Source organism: Balaenoptera borealis (genome assembly GCF_965194805.1).
Source record: "Balaenoptera borealis genome assembly, chromosome: X".
Taxonomy (NCBI): Eukaryota; Metazoa; Chordata; class Mammalia; order Artiodactyla; family Balaenopteridae; genus Balaenoptera; species Balaenoptera borealis.
Genome location: NC_138881.1, coordinates 409,953 through 428,875, shown reverse-complemented (window position 1 = coordinate 428,875; position 18,923 = coordinate 409,953). Strand labels below are relative to the sequence as shown.

The 18,923-nt window shown below is 63.7% G+C and overlaps 1 protein-coding gene and 1 long non-coding RNA gene across 5 annotated transcripts in view; both read left to right on the top strand.

Moving 5' to 3' along the window:
- The window catches only part of PPP2R3B (protein phosphatase 2 regulatory subunit B''beta), a 66,995-nt gene that overhangs the window by 46,885 nt on the left and 1,187 nt on the right, over positions 1–18,923 (top strand). For 3 of the 4 annotated variants that reach the window (XM_082375715.1, XM_082375712.1, XM_082375714.1), the window contains 10 exons: positions 5,127–5,230; positions 5,453–5,555; positions 6,357–6,431; positions 7,858–7,944; positions 9,567–9,723; positions 13,119–13,167; positions 14,421–14,510; positions 14,915–15,090; positions 15,736–15,854; positions 15,942–16,048. In XM_082375715.1, the coding sequence (XP_082231841.1) occupies positions 5,127–5,230; positions 5,453–5,555; positions 6,357–6,431; positions 7,858–7,944; positions 9,567–9,723; positions 13,119–13,167; positions 14,421–14,510; positions 14,915–15,090; positions 15,736–15,854; positions 15,942–16,048 (1,067 nt within the window). The remainder of the gene's footprint in view (positions 1–5,126; positions 5,231–5,452; positions 5,556–6,356; positions 6,432–7,857; positions 7,945–9,566; positions 9,724–13,118; positions 13,168–14,420; positions 14,511–14,914; positions 15,091–15,735; positions 15,855–15,941; positions 16,049–18,923) is intronic. The other variant, XM_082375713.1, reaches the window with a different exon arrangement.
- Positions 13,177–14,413, top strand: LOC309619977. Its single transcript, XR_014239330.1, has 3 exons — positions 13,177–13,331; positions 13,471–13,724; positions 13,759–14,413. It is a non-coding gene; the product is annotated as an uncharacterized lncRNA (long non-coding RNA).

The following is an 18,923-nucleotide window of genomic DNA, read 5'->3' as shown; positions in this document are numbered from 1 at the left end:
GCTGTGTCGTGTGAGGACCTCCTGTCCCCAGATCAGCTCCGTCCTCACACCCCTCCTTCTCCCTCGTCATCGCCACGCGGCCCTTGTTCTTGCCGGAGACGTGCTTCTCGGGAGCCTGCGTGCCCGAGGTCAGTGGACCTGCTCCTCTGAACACAGAAAGGGGCAAACGGCTGGTCCGTGAAAAGGGCAGTCTCTGCTTCCCTTCCCTGCGCACGGGGGCCCCTGTCGGCACACGTGTGGGCTCTGATCTGGGCGTCCTGCAGTTCTTCCCGTTCTGAGCCCTGCTGCCTGGAGTTAGCACGGCGGGTGCTGAGCCCCTGGGGCCACCCCCATTCACACGCCAGGCCCGCGTCCCAGGCTGTCACCTGTGTGTCCGCCTGACCGGCTCTGGATTCCGGGGCTTCCCACGACCCCCCTCATGACCCCCCTGCTGTTGGTTTTTGTGTGTTGGCTTTGGACGACACATGCCCATCAGATCACTTTTTCAGGTTCCTTAGGGGTTTCTAATAGACGATCACGTCTATTCCGCAGTTCCGCAGTTTGCTCGGCAGCCCACAGGACTCAGGGAAACACCAGTTCGTTATAAAGGGTTCCTTATGAAGGGTATGCTGAGGGGTACCGGTGAGCAGCCTGGAGAAGAGGCATCAGGGTGCGGCGTCGGGGGCTCCCCAGTGCAGCAGTCTGTCCCCGTGGAGTTGGGGTGCATCTCCGTCCTGGTACGGCGGATTTGTTCCCTAGCTTGGAAGGCCCCTGAACCTGCTCCTTTAGGGGCTGTTTCAGAGGCATCCCATGGGCATGATCGAGGTTTCTCTCCACCTCTGCCTTCGCCCTCTGCAGAGAATGCCGGGGTGCTGAAAGTTCCAGCTCAGTAACCGTGGCGTGGGCTCTTTAAAGGACAGCCCCATCCACTACGAAACAGGCTCCTGTCCCCCCAGGAGATTCCGAGGGACTTCGGGGCTCTGTGTCCGGACCTGGGGGCAGAGGCCAAATATCAGCACAGAAGCCGCTCCTGGCACTGGTTCGTGGTGGGAGCGCAGATGCTCTGGGAATCCCTCCCTTAGGGGACCCCACGTGGTCAGGAGCCCCGTGGGGGGAGCCGGGCAAAGGCCAGCGTGCACCTGCTGATGGTCCACACGCAGAGTCCTGCTCGGGTGGGTGTCAGATGCCCTGTGCCACGGGAGCCGAGCCAGACCCCAGGCCCCAGCCAGATGCTGCCGTGTTCGGGACAGGCTGTGTGGATGGACGGGGAGCTCTGTGTGTGCGCGGGCGTCGGGGGGTGCCGTGAGGGGCGTGAGGGAGGGGATCGGGGTCACCGCGGGGCTGCTCCTGACGGGGTGACGCGGGTCTCAGCGTGTGCCCGGGTCTCCCGTCACGTACGCTAGATGAAAGTTACAGACCTGTAAAACCTTACCATGTCGTGTGTTCTTCCCTTCAGGGTGGCGTTTTACCATATTTTTAAACGCGTTTCTTCGTACCTCTGGATTTCAGAGTTGGTGTTTCCTGTTCCCTTAGAATGTTTGCAGACGGTCCTGAGAGGTAGTGGACGGAGGTCACGGTGAAAGCGTTAGGATGGACTCTCCCGCTGCCTGTGGGGTGGGTGGGCTTGGAAGTGCAGGCACCGCTCGTTCTGGGACGTGAATGCAGGCGTCACCCCATGGGCAAGGGCACAGCTCCTGCCGTGCGGTGGACGGACGCACGGCCGTGGGACGGGACGGTGCCGTCGCCCAAGTCCATCCAGTGAGCTCTCACGTGCCCGCGCGAGCGCTCCAGGCGGGATGCCCGAGGCCCCTGGCTCCCCGGTCCCTGCCGCCTGCGCCCTCCCGCCCCGGGAAGCGGCCAGTGCCCTCCGCGCCCCGGCTCACACAGCCCCTTCGGGGCCCTGGCGCCAGCATCCCTGGCAGGAGGCCTCCGCTGCCCGTCGCCCCAGGCCGCGCGCCCACCTGCGCGGAGCAGAGGCCTTTCAGCCCGCACTGTGCCCGAGCCTCGCCCCGTGGTCCCCGCCCCAGCGTGTGCGCGAAGCCACAGAGCGTCCAGACGCACACCTCCCACGCAGCTGGGCTGCTCCCTCCCGGGGCGCCGAGGGTGAGGCGCCGGCGTGCTCTGGGCCTGGCGTGGTGGGCAGGAGCGGGCTCCGGCGGTCTCCCCCGGGGCGGCCCCTGGCCGCGGGCGTGCGTGGCCGGTGCTCGGGTCCTGCCAGACCATCTTCTGGCAGCTCCGCCGCCACCTCCCCGACCCGCGGGCGATGCCCGTGACGCGGGTCCTGTGAGCGCCGTCACCGTGTGGGCTTCTGTGGGGACCCGGTTTGCGCCTTTCCTCTGCCTCTCCCTCCGGAGTCCGGCCGTGTTCACACCCTTCTCCCTGCAGGGCCTGTCGCTCTCTTGGGCCCTTGGCCTTTTTTCCTGTACCTTTGCCTTAGTTTGAAGTCTGTGTGTGACCCCGTTGTCAGGATAATGCCCTGTGAACGTTTTCCTGGTCTGCGGCTTGTTTTTATGCCCTCGGCGACGTCTGCCCCGGAGTTCTGGTGGGGAAGTGGTTCAGTCCACCCACCTTCTCTTTCAGAGTTTTGGTGTTTGAGTCACGTTTAGGGAACCTTTGCTTCTCCAGCATCAGGATGACCTCCTACGTTTCCTTCTGGAGTTTCACTGTCCACGCTTGGGGCTGGGATCCCTCCGTCATGGTTTTGTAGAGTTGCCCCGCCGACCAGCTGGGCTCTCACTGGAGACAATCGTTCCCTCTGAGCTGCCGCCAGCTTTGTCTGTGTGCCGAGTTGGTGGGTGGCACCAGCTCAGGGGTCTGTCCCTACACCGGTCCCTTCCTCTTTGCCCTGATGCGCAGCCTCCGTGCTGTGAGTGCTCGGGAGGCTGGCGGTCGTGTGCGTTTGCACGTGGGCCGTGAATGAGCTCGTGGATTCCTGCAAAGCACACCTTGCTGGGTGTGCACTGGCTTTGCGTTGAATCTGTGGGTCGTCTGGGGAACAGTTGACATTTTAACACATTATTGACCGGGGGATTTTTGCAGAAACTAACGCCTGTGGCTGTAATAACGTCTCCGGTCAGAAATGTGTCAACAGCATTAAGTGTCCAGGCCAGGAATCTGTATGGTCTGTCCCTCCATTTGGGGGGTCTTCCATTTCTCCCAGCCACGCTTTCTCGTTCCCTTTGTAGAGATCTCACACTTTCAGTTACGTTTACCTGTAGGTTGACGTCTTTTATGCTTTTCATAGATGGCACTGTTACATTTTCTGTTTTCTAATTGCTTGTCGCCAGTGTGTGGAAATATAATTGATTTTTGTACATTGTCCTGGGATCCCGCAGCTTTGCTGGTTTTCTGTTACAAGTAAGTCCCCTACGTACACACCTTCAAGTTGCGAACTTTTAGAGATGCGAACGTGCTTACCGTCAGCGTCAGGCACGAGTGACGTTGCAGCTCGCCCTCCGTCTCCTACTGCCGGAGATCCTTCAGTTCTACCATCTCCCACCTCCTCTCCCTCCTCCAGGCAGTAACTCTTCTTGCCTGTTCACTCGATGCCAGCCCCTGTGTGCCAGCTGTTGTACTGGACTACTGTACTTTTCAAGGTACTGTAAAAATGTAAAAATGTTTTCTTCATCTTTTGTGTTTGTCTTTTATGTATCATTTGCATGGAAAGTATTAGAAATCTGTTACAGTACAGTACTGTGCAGCCGACTGTGTTAGTTGGGTAGCTAGGCTGACTTTGTTGGACTTACAGACAAACTGGACTTTGGAACGTGCTCTCGGAATGGAACTCGTTCGTGTGTAGGGGACTTAGTGTAATTCTGGTATTTCGTAAACCTTTCGGAATTCTCCCTACCGCCGCGTATTTGTGAATTACCAGAGTTTTCTCTTTGTCTCTGCCCCGAGCGTCCCCTCCTCCATCTCTGCTGGTGGAGCCTGTCCTGTTCCAGCTCAGGGCAGAGCCGGCCGACACGTGTCCCCACGTGCAGATGTGAGCCGTGGGCTCCTGTGTACACCCCTGATTACAGTGCTGTGTTCCTTTCTGTTCTTAAGTTTCCTGGCCTGTTGTTTGTTTCACTGTGATTTTTTTTTTTTTACTGCTGGATTCGATTTGCCGGCCTGGATTTGTGTGGGATGTTGGCATCTCTGTTCCTGGGAGCTGAGGGGGCCTGATCTCCCCTCACAGGTGTCAGGGTCCAGGACGTGCAGCCTCGTAACAGGAGTTGGGAGACGTCCCTTGTTTCCATTCTCTGGAAGAGTGTGGGTACCATCCACGTGATTTCTTCCCTAAAGCAGGGCCCGGGATTTTCTTAGCAGGAAGGCTTTAAGCCACGGGTTCGGTCTCTTGAAATGTAGAACCGTCTGGATGTCCGTTGTCAGTTGTGGTTGGACACGTCTTTTAGTCAAGGGGTCCGCCCGTTTGCCTGCAGTTGTCGCGTTTCCTGGCCTCCAGTTTTTGGGAGTGTCAGCTGCCTGTCTGTCCAGCGCTGGCGGGCTCTGCAGTGGCCGCTGACGTGGGGAGCGCGCGTTTCCTTTTTCTGCTTCTCCAGGAGTGTTGTTGAGGGGTAATTGCTTGCTTAAAAGCTTTCCGAAGAGCTGACTCGGCCTTGTTGACTCTCTGTTGCGTATCTGCTCTCTTTTTCTCTTCTCTCAGCCTTTGTTGTTTCCGCCCTGCTGCTTCTGCGTTTTCGGGAGGGAAGCTTAGAGCGTGGGTTTTCCGCCTGTTTCCCGGTCAGCACCTGCGTTGACAGCTGTGGCCGCCAGCCCTGCGGTCGCCTCGGCCACTGAGATGTGCCCGGGTCACAGCCTCGTGCTTGTCGCACCCGAGTGTCCCCTGACCTCCTCCGTCGCTTACGCCGCCCCGACGCGTCATCGGAGGTGCTGCACGTCCAGGGCTGGGCACGTGCTCGTCGCCTCCCTACAGCTGCCTCCAGTTGCGGCAGGCGGTCTGTGCCGCGTGCCCGGGAGCGCCGTTGCCGTCGGCGTCTCCGGAGTGACGGCTGGGAGAGGCTGCCCCTCCCCGCGGAGGCCCGTGGCGCTGGCGCTGGCGCAGGCGCTGGGCTGCGCGGCCGGGCTGTCTGCACGCGGTGCGCTCCCGGCCGCTGCGGGGCCCGGGGCGCGCTAACCCTGTGTCCCCTCCCCTCCCCGCGCAGGCCTGCGGCTGCCCGCTCTACTGGAAGGGGCCGCTCTTCTGCGGCGCCGGCGGGGAGCGCACGGGCTCCGTCTCCGTGCACAAGTTCGTCGCCATGTGGAGAAAGTGAGTGCCGGGGCGGGAGTGGTGGCCCGGCCGTGCCTCTGCCTCCACTGGCCGGTGCTCCTGCGGCCGGGACAGTAAGGGACGGAGACGGATGTCCGGGGGTGCCCGGCACGGCCGCCGTGTCCCTTGCGGGGCCCCGTCCGTCTGTGCCCGTCCTCCGGAGTCTGGGGAGGGGCCTGTGGACGCGCGCGGGGTGCAGCTGGGGTGCCCTCTGTCGCCCAGGATGCTCCAGAGCTGTCACGATGACGCGGCCAAGTTCGTCCACCTGCTCGTGAGCCCCGGCGGCAACTCCCTGGCGCAGGAGGACTTCATCCCCTTCTTGCAGGTGCGTCCCGCCTCCCCGCCGCACGCGCCTCCCGTCCCCGCCTCCCGTCCCGCCTCCCCGCCGCACACGCCCTCGCCCCCGCCCCCTCCTCGCAGGCGCGCCCCGGCGTCTACACCCCGGGGGCTGGCGGGCGGGCGGGGGCAGGGCGGGCTCCTCCGAAGCTGGCTCGTGCAGCCCCTCCAGGCCTGCGTGAGAGGCAGGACGGTGCAGACAGCTGCACACCTGAGCCCGCGGAGCGTGGAGTCGCACCTTCGGGCGCCGGGCCGCCCACGAGAGGCCGCTCGCGGTTTGCAGAACGCGCACTTCCAGACGCCGTTCTGGTTCCTGTAAACACGGTTTTGTTTAGCGCTTTCTGTTACGTCCTGTAGAGGGGAATCGAAGGCGGTCCCCGGTTACCCGCGTGTTCCACGTGAACACGGAGTAACCGAAGTTACCAAACCATTTGAATGGAAGCGACTTAAAGGGCTCCTGGGACTGCAGTGCTTTGTTAAGTGAGGATATCACCAATTTTCTTTCTCAGAATCTGGGGTGGAGTTCCACGGTGGTCTTTTATACATTTATACGTGTCAGATTGTTACCTTCGGCCGCGACAGGTGGCGTGCTTCCTTAGCTCGTGGCCCAGATGATTCTGTGTGATCCTTTAATTTGATGTGATTTCACGTAACCGTGTGTCTGGGGTGACGCTGCGTGAGCGGCTCTGTGGCTGGATGTGTGAACCTGGGTGTTGGTGGTGGACACGTGCGCGCTTATCCCTGGGCCTGGCGGCACATCCCAGGGCCGTGTCCCGTCCCCCGTGTGCAGGACGTGGTGAACACCCACCCGGGCTTGGCATTCCTGAAGGAAGCGTCGGAGTTCCACTCCCGCTACATCACCACGGTGAGTACGAGCACGTCCGCTGCCCCTGTGGCTTCCGTGGGCGCCTGAGGCCCGGGCTCCAGGCCTGCCGTGAGGGAACGGACGCCCAGCCCCTGCACCCGTGGCCCCTCACAGCCCCGCTTTCCCACCAGGAAGCGGGTGTGGGGCTCGGGCGCGCGTGGGCTGTGTGTCCCACCTGGGTCCCAGCTGGGCCCCAGCTGGGCGCGCTCAGCGAGAGCCTGGGTGGTCCTGGCCGCGTGCCCCGGGCTCGGACAGGTCGGGGCAGGCGAGGGGACGTCCGCAGACCCAGCGGTCTCCCTCTCTGGGCAGCCTGGGCCCCTCAGCCTGAGGGCCTGGCCTCCTCGGCTCCAGGCCAGCACGCCCAGCGGGTTGGAGCGCGGCGGGCGGGGTGCCGGCCTGGCCCGGGGACACGAGGACTCCACAGCCCAGCCCCCGCCCCGGTCAGAGGTCGCCTGGGGAGGACGGCCCTCCGGCTCTGGGTGGAGGTGGGCAGCGCCGCGGCCCCATGGCACGCTTGTTGCATGGCACGGAGCCGTCGCTCGTGGAAGCCTGCGTGCCCGCGGTTCCACAGGCCTCCCTCCGCCCCCTCACCGCTCCACGTCGCCCTGAGGGGTCGTCGCCGAGGAGCGGTGCCCAGAGCCGTGCCTTATTCCAGCGGCGGCAGGGAGCGCTGCGTGTGAACAGGGCTGGGTGCCAGGAGCTCCGTTCCCGTGCCCCGGCCTCTGTGCGCAGACAGGACAAGGCAGGACACGTCCGGGCGGAGGGGACGGGCTATAGCAGGGACGGGGGAGGGGATGCCCCGGGAGGAGGACAGGTGAGGGGACAGCCCGTGACAGGGACAGGCGAGGGGACGTCTCAGATGAGGACAGGTGAGCAGATGCCCTGGGACAGGCGAGGGGCGTCCCCACCTGGGAGCAGAGCTAAGCCCCGTGGCCAAGGTGGGCCTCACTGTGCAGGGCGCAGGGGTCACTCTCTGGCCTTAACGTTTTCCATTCAGTGGTCAGTTGAGCGTCCGTGGAAGCATTGGGAGCAGTTTCTCAAACCACCCGCAGTGTAAGAAAGACTCCCAGCCCCACAGGAACTGCATGCCCACGCCGTCCCAGCTCAGGTGTGGCCATCTCACCCGGACATCCCCCTGCATGTGGCAGCGGGTCCGCCTTTCCTGCCACCTGTGTCCTCCCTGCAGCTGGAGGCAGGACTGCTCCCCCCCCCACCGTCTGATGACGTGTGGGGCGGTCGCCCTCTGCTGGCGACACGGGGCCCTGCGGCCCGGGGTGCGGAGCTCCTGGTGGGGCCAGGCAGGAGCTCGTAGGCGAGGCCCCAGGCCGGGTACCTGCAGGACCACACGTGGGGTTGCCGCACAGTCACGTGGGGGGCCCCCGGCCCCCCGCGTCCCGGTGCTCAGCCGACGGGCCTCCTCTTACAGGTCGTACAGAGGATCTTCTACACGGTCAACAGGTCTTGGTCCGGGAGGATCACGTGCGCGGAGCTCCGGAGGAGCACGTTCCTGCAGGTGGGTGGCAGCTGCCCGAGGGGACACGGGGCCTCCTGCATGCCCCCGCCCACTCATCCAGCCTCCCGGCATCCACCGCGACCCATCCACCCATCCCTCCGCCCGCCCCCCAGCGATCCCCCATCCCTCCACCAACCTGTCAGCGGTCACCCCACCCGTCTGCCCACCTGTCGTCATTACCCCACCCAGCCTCCCTCCCTCCCTTCCCTTCCCCAACGTCATCCGTTTCTCCGCCCACACGCCAATAGTCCATTCTTTATCCACATACACATTGTCCGTCGGTCCACTCACCCCTCTGCCCACCCGTCGTCTCTCCCTGCACCCACCAGCCTGTCACCCGTCCCTCCATCGGCTAACGCATCACCTGTTTCCCCCACCCGGTCCACCCACCCGTCATCCACCTCCTTGTCCATCCACCCAGCCATTACCCATCCCTTCAGCACGCTATCACCTGTTCCTGCCTCGATCCCCCACCCACCATCCCCTTCTTCATCTACCCACGCACTCGTTCATCCCTCCACCCCCCCACCAGTAACCCGTCGCTACACCAACCCCTAGATCATCCCTCTGTCCACCCTCCCATCCTCCGTCCCCCTCCCTCCACCCTCCCATCCTCCATCCCCCTCCCTCCACCCACCCACTCTCCATCCGCCTCCCTCCACCCTCCCATTCTCCATCCCTCCACCCCTCCACCCAGCACCCAGCTTATCCGCGGTCACCCCATTCATCTGCCCACCTGTCATCATTACCCCACCCACCTTGCATCCCTCCACCCAGCACCCAGCTTATCCGCGGTCACCCCATTCATCTGCCCACTTGTCGTTACCCCACCCACCTTCCATCCCTCCACCCAGCACCCAGCTTGTCCGCGGTCACCCATCCAGCACCCAGCTTATCCGCGGTCACCCCATTCATCTGCCCACCTGTCATCGTTACCCCACCCACCTTCCATCTTTCCACCCAGCACCCAGCTTATCCGCGGTCACCCATCCAGCACCCAGCTTATCCACGGTCACCCCATTCATGTGCCCACCTGTCATCGTTACCCCACCCACCTTCCATTCCTCCACCCAGCACCCAGCTTATCCGCGGTCACCCCACTCATCTGCCCACCTGTCATCACTACCCCACCCACCTTGCATCCCTCCACCGTCATCCGTCCCTCGTCCCCCGACTCGTCCATCATCCGTTCATTTTCCTTCCTTTCCTTTATCCACCCGCCCACCCTTTTTCCTTCTTCCATTCGTCGTGTACCCTTCCTTTCCCCTTGTCCATCCGGGAGGCACGGCCCCGCCCTCTGGGGAGCGGGTGCACCCGGGTTCTGTGGACCTGTGCGTGTCGACAAGGGCGGGGCTGACCCGCTCGCGTCAGGAGCCCCCGGCCACGAGAGCGTATGTGCTTGGGCTGCTCCGTGCTGCAGTCTCGGGGCCCTGACCGGTGCGCCCCGACCTGGGTGCTGGGCTCCCAGCCCTCAAGCAGGTCTCCACCAGCGCTGACCCTCCACCCTCAGGACGTGAGACTCCTGGGCGGGGCGGGGCGGGGGGGGTCCCACCTGCGGGAGGCCCGTCTCCACGCTGCAGCTGGAGGTGCCTGGCAGCAGTCTTCTGGGTCTGTCCTGGCAGAACGTGGCGCTCCTGGAAGACGAGGCGGACATCAACCAGCTGACCGAGTTCTTCTCCTACGAGCACTTCTACGTCATCTACTGCAAGTTCTGGGAGCTGGACACGGACCACGACCTGCTCATTGACGCGCAGGACCTGGCCCGGCACAGCGACCACGGTGAGGGCGCGGCCGGCGGGCGGCGGGGACGCAGCACACGACGCACGGGGACCGGGACGGACACGGGACACGGCACAGGACCTGTGGGGACCGGGGCGGACACGGGACACGGCACGGGACGCAGGGGGACCGGGGCAGGCACGGGACCTGTGGGGACCGGGACAGACACGGGACACATGGGAATGGGGCGGACACGGGACGCAGCACACGACGCACGGGGACCGGGACGGACACGGGACACGGCACAGGACCTGTGGGGACCGGGGCGGACACGGGACACGGCACGGGACGCAGGGGGACCGGGGCAGGCACGGGACACAGCACAGGATGGATGGGGGTCGGGGCGGACACAGGACACATGGGAATGGGGCAGACACGGGACACAGCACAGGACGGATGGGGGTCGGGGCGGACACGGGACAGCACGGGACCCGCGGAGACCGGGACGCACAGGTCCTGCCGTTGGTGGAGGCGCTCTCTGGGGGGCGTGGAGCCCCCGTCCTGAGCAGAGGCAGCGGCTGCCCCACACAGGCTCCGTCCGTCCCCCCGCTCTCCCCGCCCATCTCCCCTCCATTTGTGCTCAAGTGTTTCGGGGCCACCCCACCCGTCATTTCACGCCAGGTCCCCTGATGAGCCCCGGCGTGGGCCAGTCTGGGTGCTGCCCTGAGCCTCCAGCACCAGTTCCCATAGCTGAGCAAACTGTCCCCGTATGCTGTATCTCTCGGCAGCGTTCCCCTCCCTCCCTCCCTCCTCCCGCGGCTTCCTGCTCTGTGTCGGGGCCTCGAGCGGCCCGTCTGCGGAGTGGACGGTGCCCTGTCTGCGTGGGCGGCTCTGGGCACCGTCCTGAGGCCAGATTCCAGCTCGGGGCCACTGGGGCCGGGGCGGGTGGGACGGCGGCGGCGGGCCCCCGGGAGCCGTCCTGAGGGGAGGGAACGGCGGAGCGGAGATGCAGTTCTCTGAGAGGTTGTACTTCTGGCTTCTGGGTTTGACTGTGAGCTTCAGTGCCTTCTCACCACAGAAAGGCCTGAGAAGTTGCACTCTGGCTTCTCACAGTTCAGGAGCAGCAGGGGGGAATCCAGTGTCAATGCTTCTTTGATGAGAGAAAATTATCACCTCCCACCTCCCGTGACAAGAAATCACATTTTCAGGGTACACAGAGTGGGCCAGAATTTAAGTGCGCCGTGGGTTCTTAGTCTTAGAAACAATTTTCTTAAGACTGCACGTTTTCGTGTAACGGATATTTCACGTACCCACGCGCACAACCGAATTTCTGCATCCTCGGGGCGTGTGTCTTGTCTGTGGTGACGGGGCCCGGACGTGAGCTCCCCGGGGCACTGTCTGCTTGCTATATCTCTTGGACTGGCCTTGCGAGGGTGCCGTGGACGCTGGCGTGTGGACGCCTGAGCGGACGTGGGTCTCTCTCAACTCCGTCCCTAAATTCGACGCCTGGTCTCAACTCCAACTCCCTCTGTGATCTCGGGAATAGCTCCAGGCGCAGACCCGTGGTGGCCGGCACGTGGTTCCCCAGATCGGGGGTCACCTGTCCCCGCCTGTCCCCACGACCCTCTCCTGGTGCCCACATCCCTGTGTCCCTGTGTCCACCCCGTCCAGGTCTCACGTCAGGGCGTCTCGTGGGGCTGGTGTTGGGGCTTTGTCACCAGGCTGGGCTGGTGGCGTTGTGGCCTCGTCTGTCCTGGAGACACGACTGACTGTGGGGACCGTGGTCTTGCGGCCAGCACAGGACACTGGGTGGCTTCGGGCACAGTCCCCCAGCTGTGGACGTGAGTGCCGTGATGCGTCCCTCCCCTTCCATCTGCCGCTTCCTAACCTACCAGGTCTGGCACGAGAGGCGGCAGGGCTCCTCCTTACGTCGTGGGAAGGAACGGGCAGAGGGGCAGAGCTGACCTGTCCCGTGTCCCACGGACGAGTGGGTTCTGGTCTCAGATTGCCGGTCGTGGCAGTGAGTCTGAGTCAGCTGTCCAGTTCCCTGGGGCTGTCGTCATGGCGGGGTGGGGAGGGACCCTCAAAGAACAGGAAATTATCCTCCCAGTTCTGAGGCCAGAGGTCCAAAATCAACGCATTTATGAAGGACTGTCATCCAGGAGGGGCTTCCTGAGGCGGGTGTATCGGATGGCCGCAAATCGGGGGCTTAAAATCCACCCTCCCCCACGCTGGGGACCAGCCGTCTGAGGTCAAGGTGCCCCAGGGCCGCGCTCCCTCCAGAGGCTCCAGGGGAGGGTCCTTCCCGCCTCTTCCAGCTTCTGGGGGCTCCAGGCGTCCCTGGGCTTGTGGCCGCCTCCCTCCCGTCTCTGCCTCTGTCTTCCCGGGGCTTCTCCTCTGTGTCTGGGTCTCTCCTCTTCTGTGGCTTAGAAGGACCCTGTCATTGGATGTAGGGCCACCTCCTCCAGGGGGACCTCATCTCAGACCCTTCACTGCATCGCATCTGCAGAGACACTGTTTCCACATAAGGTCCCGTTTGCAGCCCAGGAGTCAGGACGTGGACGTGTCTTTCTGAGAAACACTGTTCAGCCTCTGACACCATCCGGTCATTTCCCGTTAGAGGTGACTTTCAGTGAGGCCGGATGACTTGGGGGAAAAGACACTTGGTCTTTATTTCCCCATTTTTGTGGCTATAGATCTTGGGTATGGGCTGAAAAGTGTCCCCAGAATTTACACGATGAAGCCCTGACCCCCGGGACCTCAGGATGTGACAGTATTTGGAGATGAGGCCTTCAAAGAGGGGATGAAGGTAAAATGAGGTCACTAGGGTGGGTCCTGATCCCACAGGACAGGTGTCCTTATAAGAAGAGATCAGGGCCCAGACACACACAGAGGGACAGCCCTGTGAGGACACAGGGAGGAGAGGGCCGTCTACACAGCAAGGAGAGAGGCCTCAGGAGGGACCAGCCCTGCCCACACCTGGATCTCAGACTGCAGCCTCCGGGACTGGGGGAGAAATAACGTGTGCCGTTTAAGCCACCCCGTCTGCGGTGCTTCATCATGGGAGCCCCAGCCGACTGATTTGGTGTCTTTCACTCTTCGATCCTCTTAGTTGCCAGCGGGTTGGATGCATTTGTGTGCTGATCACAACAACTGAGTGTTTGGAGGCAGAGCCTCCGAGAGGGTGGACGTGTGCGTCCTGCCTTTACCGCCCACTCTGTCTTGGGGCCCCTGGGCCAGCTCTTCACTCTGCTTTGCTCTGGGCTCAGGTCCGGGACTGGAACGCGCCAGGCAGCGCTGAGGGAGGCCGGGAGCAGGAGGTTCAGTCCCGAGGGTTCCGCCTGACCGGGCTCGGGTCTCGGCCTTCAGACCTGAGCCCGCCCGGCCACCTGCACGGCTGCGACGATGGGCCAGGAGCAGCGTGCGGGGCTCACGGCCAGCTTCCTCTTTTGCAGCCATATCCACCAAGATGATCGAGAGGATCTTCTCCGGAGCCGTGACGCGGTGCGTCCCAGCCGCTGTCATCGGGGTTTGGGCTGACGTTCCGCACGCGCATCCGGGTCTGACTCATTCGCCCTTGATGTGCGGTGGCCGTGCTCTGGGAGCGTGTGCCATCGTCACATGAGGTCGTGAGTTAGGGACACGTGTACACACCTTTGTCACACGAGGTCACGAGTCGGGGACACATGCCACTCACGAGGTCACGTGTAAGGGACACGCCATTGTCACAGGTTGTGAGTTATGGACACGCGTACACATCTTTGTCACACGAGGTCACGAGTTGGGGACACAGCTTTGTTACATGAGGTCACGAGTCCGGGACACATGCCACTCACATGAGGTCACATGTAAGGGACACGCCATTGTTGCATGAGGTCGTGAGTTAGGGACACGCGTACACACCTTTGTCACACGAGGTCACAAGTAGGGGACACACCTTTGTTACATGAGGTCATGAGTTGGGGACACGTGCCACTCACATGAGGTCACATGTAAGGGACACACCATTGTCGCATGAGGTCGTGAGTTAGGGACACGCATACACACCTTTGTCACACGAGGTCACAAGTCAGGGACACACCTTTGTTACACGAGGTCATGAGTCGGGGACACATGCCACTCACATGAGGTCACATGTAAGGGACACGCCATTGTTGCATGAGGTCGTGAGTTAGGGACACGCGTACACACCTTTGTCACACGAGGTCACAAGTAGGGGACACACCTTTGTTACATGAGGTCATGAGTTGGGGACACGTGCCACTCACATGAGGTCACATGTAAGGGACACACCATTGTCGCATGAGGTCGTGAGTTAGGGACACGCATACACACCTTTGTCACACGAGGTCACAAGTCAGGGACACACCTTTGTTACACGAGGTCATGAGTCGGGGACACATGCCACTCACATGAGGTCACATGTAAGGGACACGCCATTGTCGCATGAGGTCGTGAGTTAGGGACTCGTGTACACACTTTTGCCACGAGGTCGTGAGTCGGGGGACACAGGCCCCTGCCCCTGAGGCTGTGAGGCGGCTGTGACCACGGCGGCTGCTCCTGCCCCAGCTGGGCCCCAGGGACCCTCCTCCGGGTCACGTGGTCTCTCAGGCCTTGTCCTGAGGAGGAACCAAGGGTGCAGGACTGGGCCGGGTGCAGGGTTCCCCACGCCCCGGGGGAGAGGTGGGCGGGGACCCCGCCTCAGGCCACTGCTGCCTGACACAGTCTTTGTCTCTCGGTTCCGGCCCTGAATCCAGAGGGAAAAAAGTGCAGAAAGAAGGAAAAATAAGCTACGCTGACTTTGTCTGGTTCTTGATCTCCGAGGAAGACAAGAAAACCCCAACCAGGTGAGTATCTGGCAGCTGCTCTCTGCCCCACTTGCTGGAACACTTAGAAGCAGGGGCTGGTGGTCACCCCCGAGCGAGGGCGCCCCCCCCTCCGTGATCCACCTGGGCAAGGTCAGACACAGGCGGGGCTCGCACTGGTGGAGGGGTCCCCGGGTGGTGGTGTCTGTCCCAGGCGGGGCTCGCGCTGGGGGAGGGGTCCCCGGGTGGTGGCGTCTGTCCCAGGCGGGGCTCGCGCTGGGGGAGGGGTCCCCGGGTGGTGGCGTCTGTCCCAGGCGGGGCTCGCGCTGGGGGAGGGGTCCCCGGCTGGTGGCGTCTGTCCCAGGCGGGGCTCGCGCTGGGGGAGGCGTCCCCGGGTGCTGGGGTCCGTGCTGGGCGGCCATGCTGACCGTGGCCCGGCGTCACAGCATCGAGTACTGGTTCCGCTGCATGGACTTGGATGGGGACGGGGTGCTGTCCATGTACGAGCTGGAGTACTTCTACGAGGAGCAGTGCCGCCGGCTGGACAGCATGACCATCGAGGCCCTGCCCTTTGAGGACTGCCTGTGCCAGATGCTGGACCTGGTGAAGCCCCAGAGCGAAGGTGATGCTGGAGGGCGGGGTGCCCCAGTGAGACAGGGACACCCCCGGGGGAGGGGGTCCCCCGACCCCATGGCCCGGTGCCTGTGCTCCTTCACGGCCCACGTGGGGAGCCCAAGCCCGGGACGCCCGGTGTGGGCACTTCAGAGGGCCCCCCGCCCTCGGCTCCCCCTCGTCCAGCCCTGTGCTGGGGTCCCCGGGGTGTGTTTGGTGGGTGTGGGAGCCGGGAGCCCACCAGGTGCGTCCGTCCAGGGGCGCCCAGGACGCCTTCCAGGGTCAGAGGCTGGCTCTGCGCGGACCCACCCGCCTCAGTCGGTGTCGTGCGTCCGTGTCCTGCACCCTGGTCTCAGGTGTCGGCACCGGGGGCCACGGTGTCCTGGGCCTTCCTGCCCTGGCTTAGGGCCTCCTGCCCCGTGTCCGCGGGTCCAGGGCAGCTCGGGCCCCGCCCTCAGGTGACGCGCGCGCGGCCCTCACTGCGTCGGGCCCTGTCTCCCGCCCGTCCCCTCCCCCGGCTTCTGCCCACACCCGTGGCCTGGCTCGCGGCGGGGGGCGCTGGGTCCTGGGCGCGTCGTCACGCACGCACGGAGGGGACGCGGCTCCTGGGCGCACGTGGGAGCCGTGGGAGCTCACGTGCCGCCCCTGCCCGCAGGGAGGATCACGCTTCACGACCTGAAGAAGTGCAAGCTGGCCAGCGTCTTCTTCGACACCTTCTTCAACATCGAGAAGTACCTGGACCACGAGCAGAGAGAGCAGGTCTCCCTGTTCAGGGTGAGCGGGGGGCGGGGCGCGGGGGCACCTCCGGGTTCCCTCCCCCTCCCCCCCACCCGTGTGACACGACGCGCATGCTTCCCGCAGGAGAGCGAGAGCGAGGGCCCCGAGATGTCCGACTGGGAGAGGTACGCCGCCGAGGAGTACGACATCCTGGTGGCTGAGGAGGCTGTGGGGGAGCCCTGGGACGACGAGTAAGGGCGCGGCGGGGACACGGGGACCCGGGACGCGGGGACGGCCAGCTGGGGGGGACGGGGGCCCGGGACGCGGGGATGCAGGTGGGGGGACGGGGGCCCGGGACGCGGGGATGGCCAGCTGGGGGGACGGGGACACTCCCCCTGTGTCACAGCCCGAGGATCCGGCAGGCAAGAGACGCCTGCTGTGCTCCACCTGCCGCCGCCCCACCCCGAGGGCAGGGACCTGTGGAGGCTGGGCCCGCAGCTCCCCGCCCTGTCCCCGGGCGCTCACCCGCCCGGCCTCACGCAGCCCTGGCCCCGGGAGGGCTTCCTGCTGAGTCAGGCCCTTCCGCGGCCCCACACACGGTCCTCCGGGGTCCCGTGTGCCATCTCCCGAGCTCTCTCGCCCTCGGGGGTGGGACCGGCAGGCGGCTTGAGGGGCGCAGAGCCCAGCCCTGCGGAAGGGTGGCCGGGGGAGCCGGCAGGGCAGCCCCTCGGGGGGCTTCCCGTCGGGGAGCGTGGTTGTAGCTCAGTGGGCGCGCCTGCCGACGACGCCCCTCCTCCCCCGTGGCTGGCGGGTGTGGACGGGTGAGGGGAGCCGGGGACTGCGCGTCTCCCCCAGGGCCTCGGTCCTCAGGCTTGAAAGTAGCCTTGCGGTAGAGGAGGGTTGGGGTCCAGCGTTCACGCCTGGGTCCCTGACGGGCTCGGACCCCCACCCGGTCCCGCCCAGAGCCTCCCCGCCTGCCTCTTCCCCTGACGCGGCTGCTCGGCCCCAGGGCCGGGGCTGGCACGGCTCCTCGTGTGTGTGGCGCACGGGTGGCAGTGGAGCCCGGGGCCTGACGGTCACCCTCCGCCTCTGAGGAGGGGGCTTCAGCTTGCCGACCGCGGCGCTGCCTGCCCAGGGGTCCGAGGGGGTTCAGAGCGGGCGGGAGGGTGAGCACACCTGTCACCCCGGACCCCGCCCACCCTCAGGGCCTGTCTTTGGTCCAGGTGTTTGGCCTTTTCCAGAAGGTCACAGAGGTGGAATCCCCCAGCCCCTTCACGCCCGCCTTTGCTCTCAGCACGCGGCCTCTCAGAGCCCCGCGCGTCCCTGGGCGCGCCAGGAGGTTGGGCCCCTTCACACCTGGCCGCGTCCTCACCGGCGATGGACGCTTGCTTGCTGGTGTCTGTTGCTTCGGGCCTGGGCACGCGTGGACGGCTGCGCGGTTGAGACGTGCGAGCTGGTTTCGTGGGGCTGTAAGCGCTCGTCTCCTGGCTCAGAGCCTGGGCGGGAGGTTCCGGGTCACCTCCACGAGCCGCCCACCCATCTTCCCACGTGGCTGCGCCACTTCGCGTCCCCGCCGCTCCACATCCTCGCCGGCTCTGCCGTGGTTACGGTTGGTTTGTTTTTTTAATTGTAGCCACTCGGACATGTGCAGCAGGATTGCGTCCCGGCTTTAGCTGTCCTTGTCGCCCTTTTCTGGTGAAGGGCCGTGTCTTCTGTCTGTTCCCCATCGTGGGTTATTTGTTTCCTTTTGATCGAGTCTCGGGTTCTTTACGTCTTCTGGATACAAGCCCTTCAGGAGAGAGGGGACTTGTATTTCCTCGCCGTTTGTGGTGTATCTTTTCCTTCTCCTAACCTTGTGTATCACGGAGGAGACGCTCTGAACTTTGATGAACTGCCATTTGTCACTTTGTCTTTACGGGCTGGGCTTTGGCGTCACGTGTAAGAAATGATTGCCTAATCCAAAGCCACAGAGACTCTCCTGGAAGTTGCAGCGTTTTCCACTTTACGCTGGGTCTGTGATCTGCTCTGAGGGACCTCCCCTGCGGGGTATGGGGCTGGTCCCGGTTATTTTTTATGCACGTGGATGTCCAGTGTAACGCAAGGCCACCAGGTCGGCATCTCCGTTGAGAATCACTTGACCGTGTCTGTGGGTCTGTCTGTGAGCTCCTTCGGTTCTGTTGACGCTCGTCTCTGTCCGGCCCCCGGTGCGACGCCGTCTCGCTCGCCGTGGCCTCGGGGTGCGGCAGTGATCACGTAGCGAGGCCTCCGACTCTGGTCTTGCTCAGAACCGTCTGGGTCACCCCGGTTGCTGTGGCTTCTGTGTGAATCGTAGAGTCGGCCTGACTGTCCAGGAAGCGCCTGGGAGACGTTTACTGGGCTGAGCCGGGTCTCTACGTGGTGAGACTTGGCACCGTGACCGGGCGACCCCCTGTGAGTTGGTCTCGGGACTGTCTGGCCCGTGACCGGTGTGGCTGGCCTCGGGCCGCCCACCCGGCTGTGCTTCCTGCAGCTGCGAGGTAACCCGGCCTGTGCGAGGTGAGACCCCGCGTGCTTCAGCGAGGTGTCGGCTGTGCTGGTTCCTTTGTTTTGACGTGGACGTTTCCGAACAAGCTTGTCTCTACACAATATTAAGCTGAGACTCTGAGGAAGGAACGAGCGCTCTGGGGACAGTGACGCCTTAGTGACATCGGGCTTCCTGACCCGCAAAGCACTCTTTCCGTTTATTTAGGCCTCTGACCTCTCCTGCCAGTGTTGTGTAGTTTTCAGTGTATGGATCTTACACGTATTTTGTGAAATTTGTACTTGAGTACGTCGTCGTGTTTGGTATTGAAGCGGTCCTGCTGAGCTCTCCGTCCCAGCAGTTCACTGGTGACGTAGAGAAATACGGTTTATTCATCTTGTGGTGGTTCCTCCAGCACCCAGCACGGTGCTGAATCAGAGTGGTGACGGGAGACGGCCTGGCCTTGATCCCACGTCAGGGGTGGAGTCCCCCGCTGCCCGGGAAGCGTGGCGCTGCTGTGGGATGCTTCCGCCCACGTGCTTCCCCAGCCTGCGGACACTCCGCTTCACTGCCGTTCGCGGAGACTCTGAATCCTGCGCTTTGTCAGCTGCCTTGGCCAGGTGGCC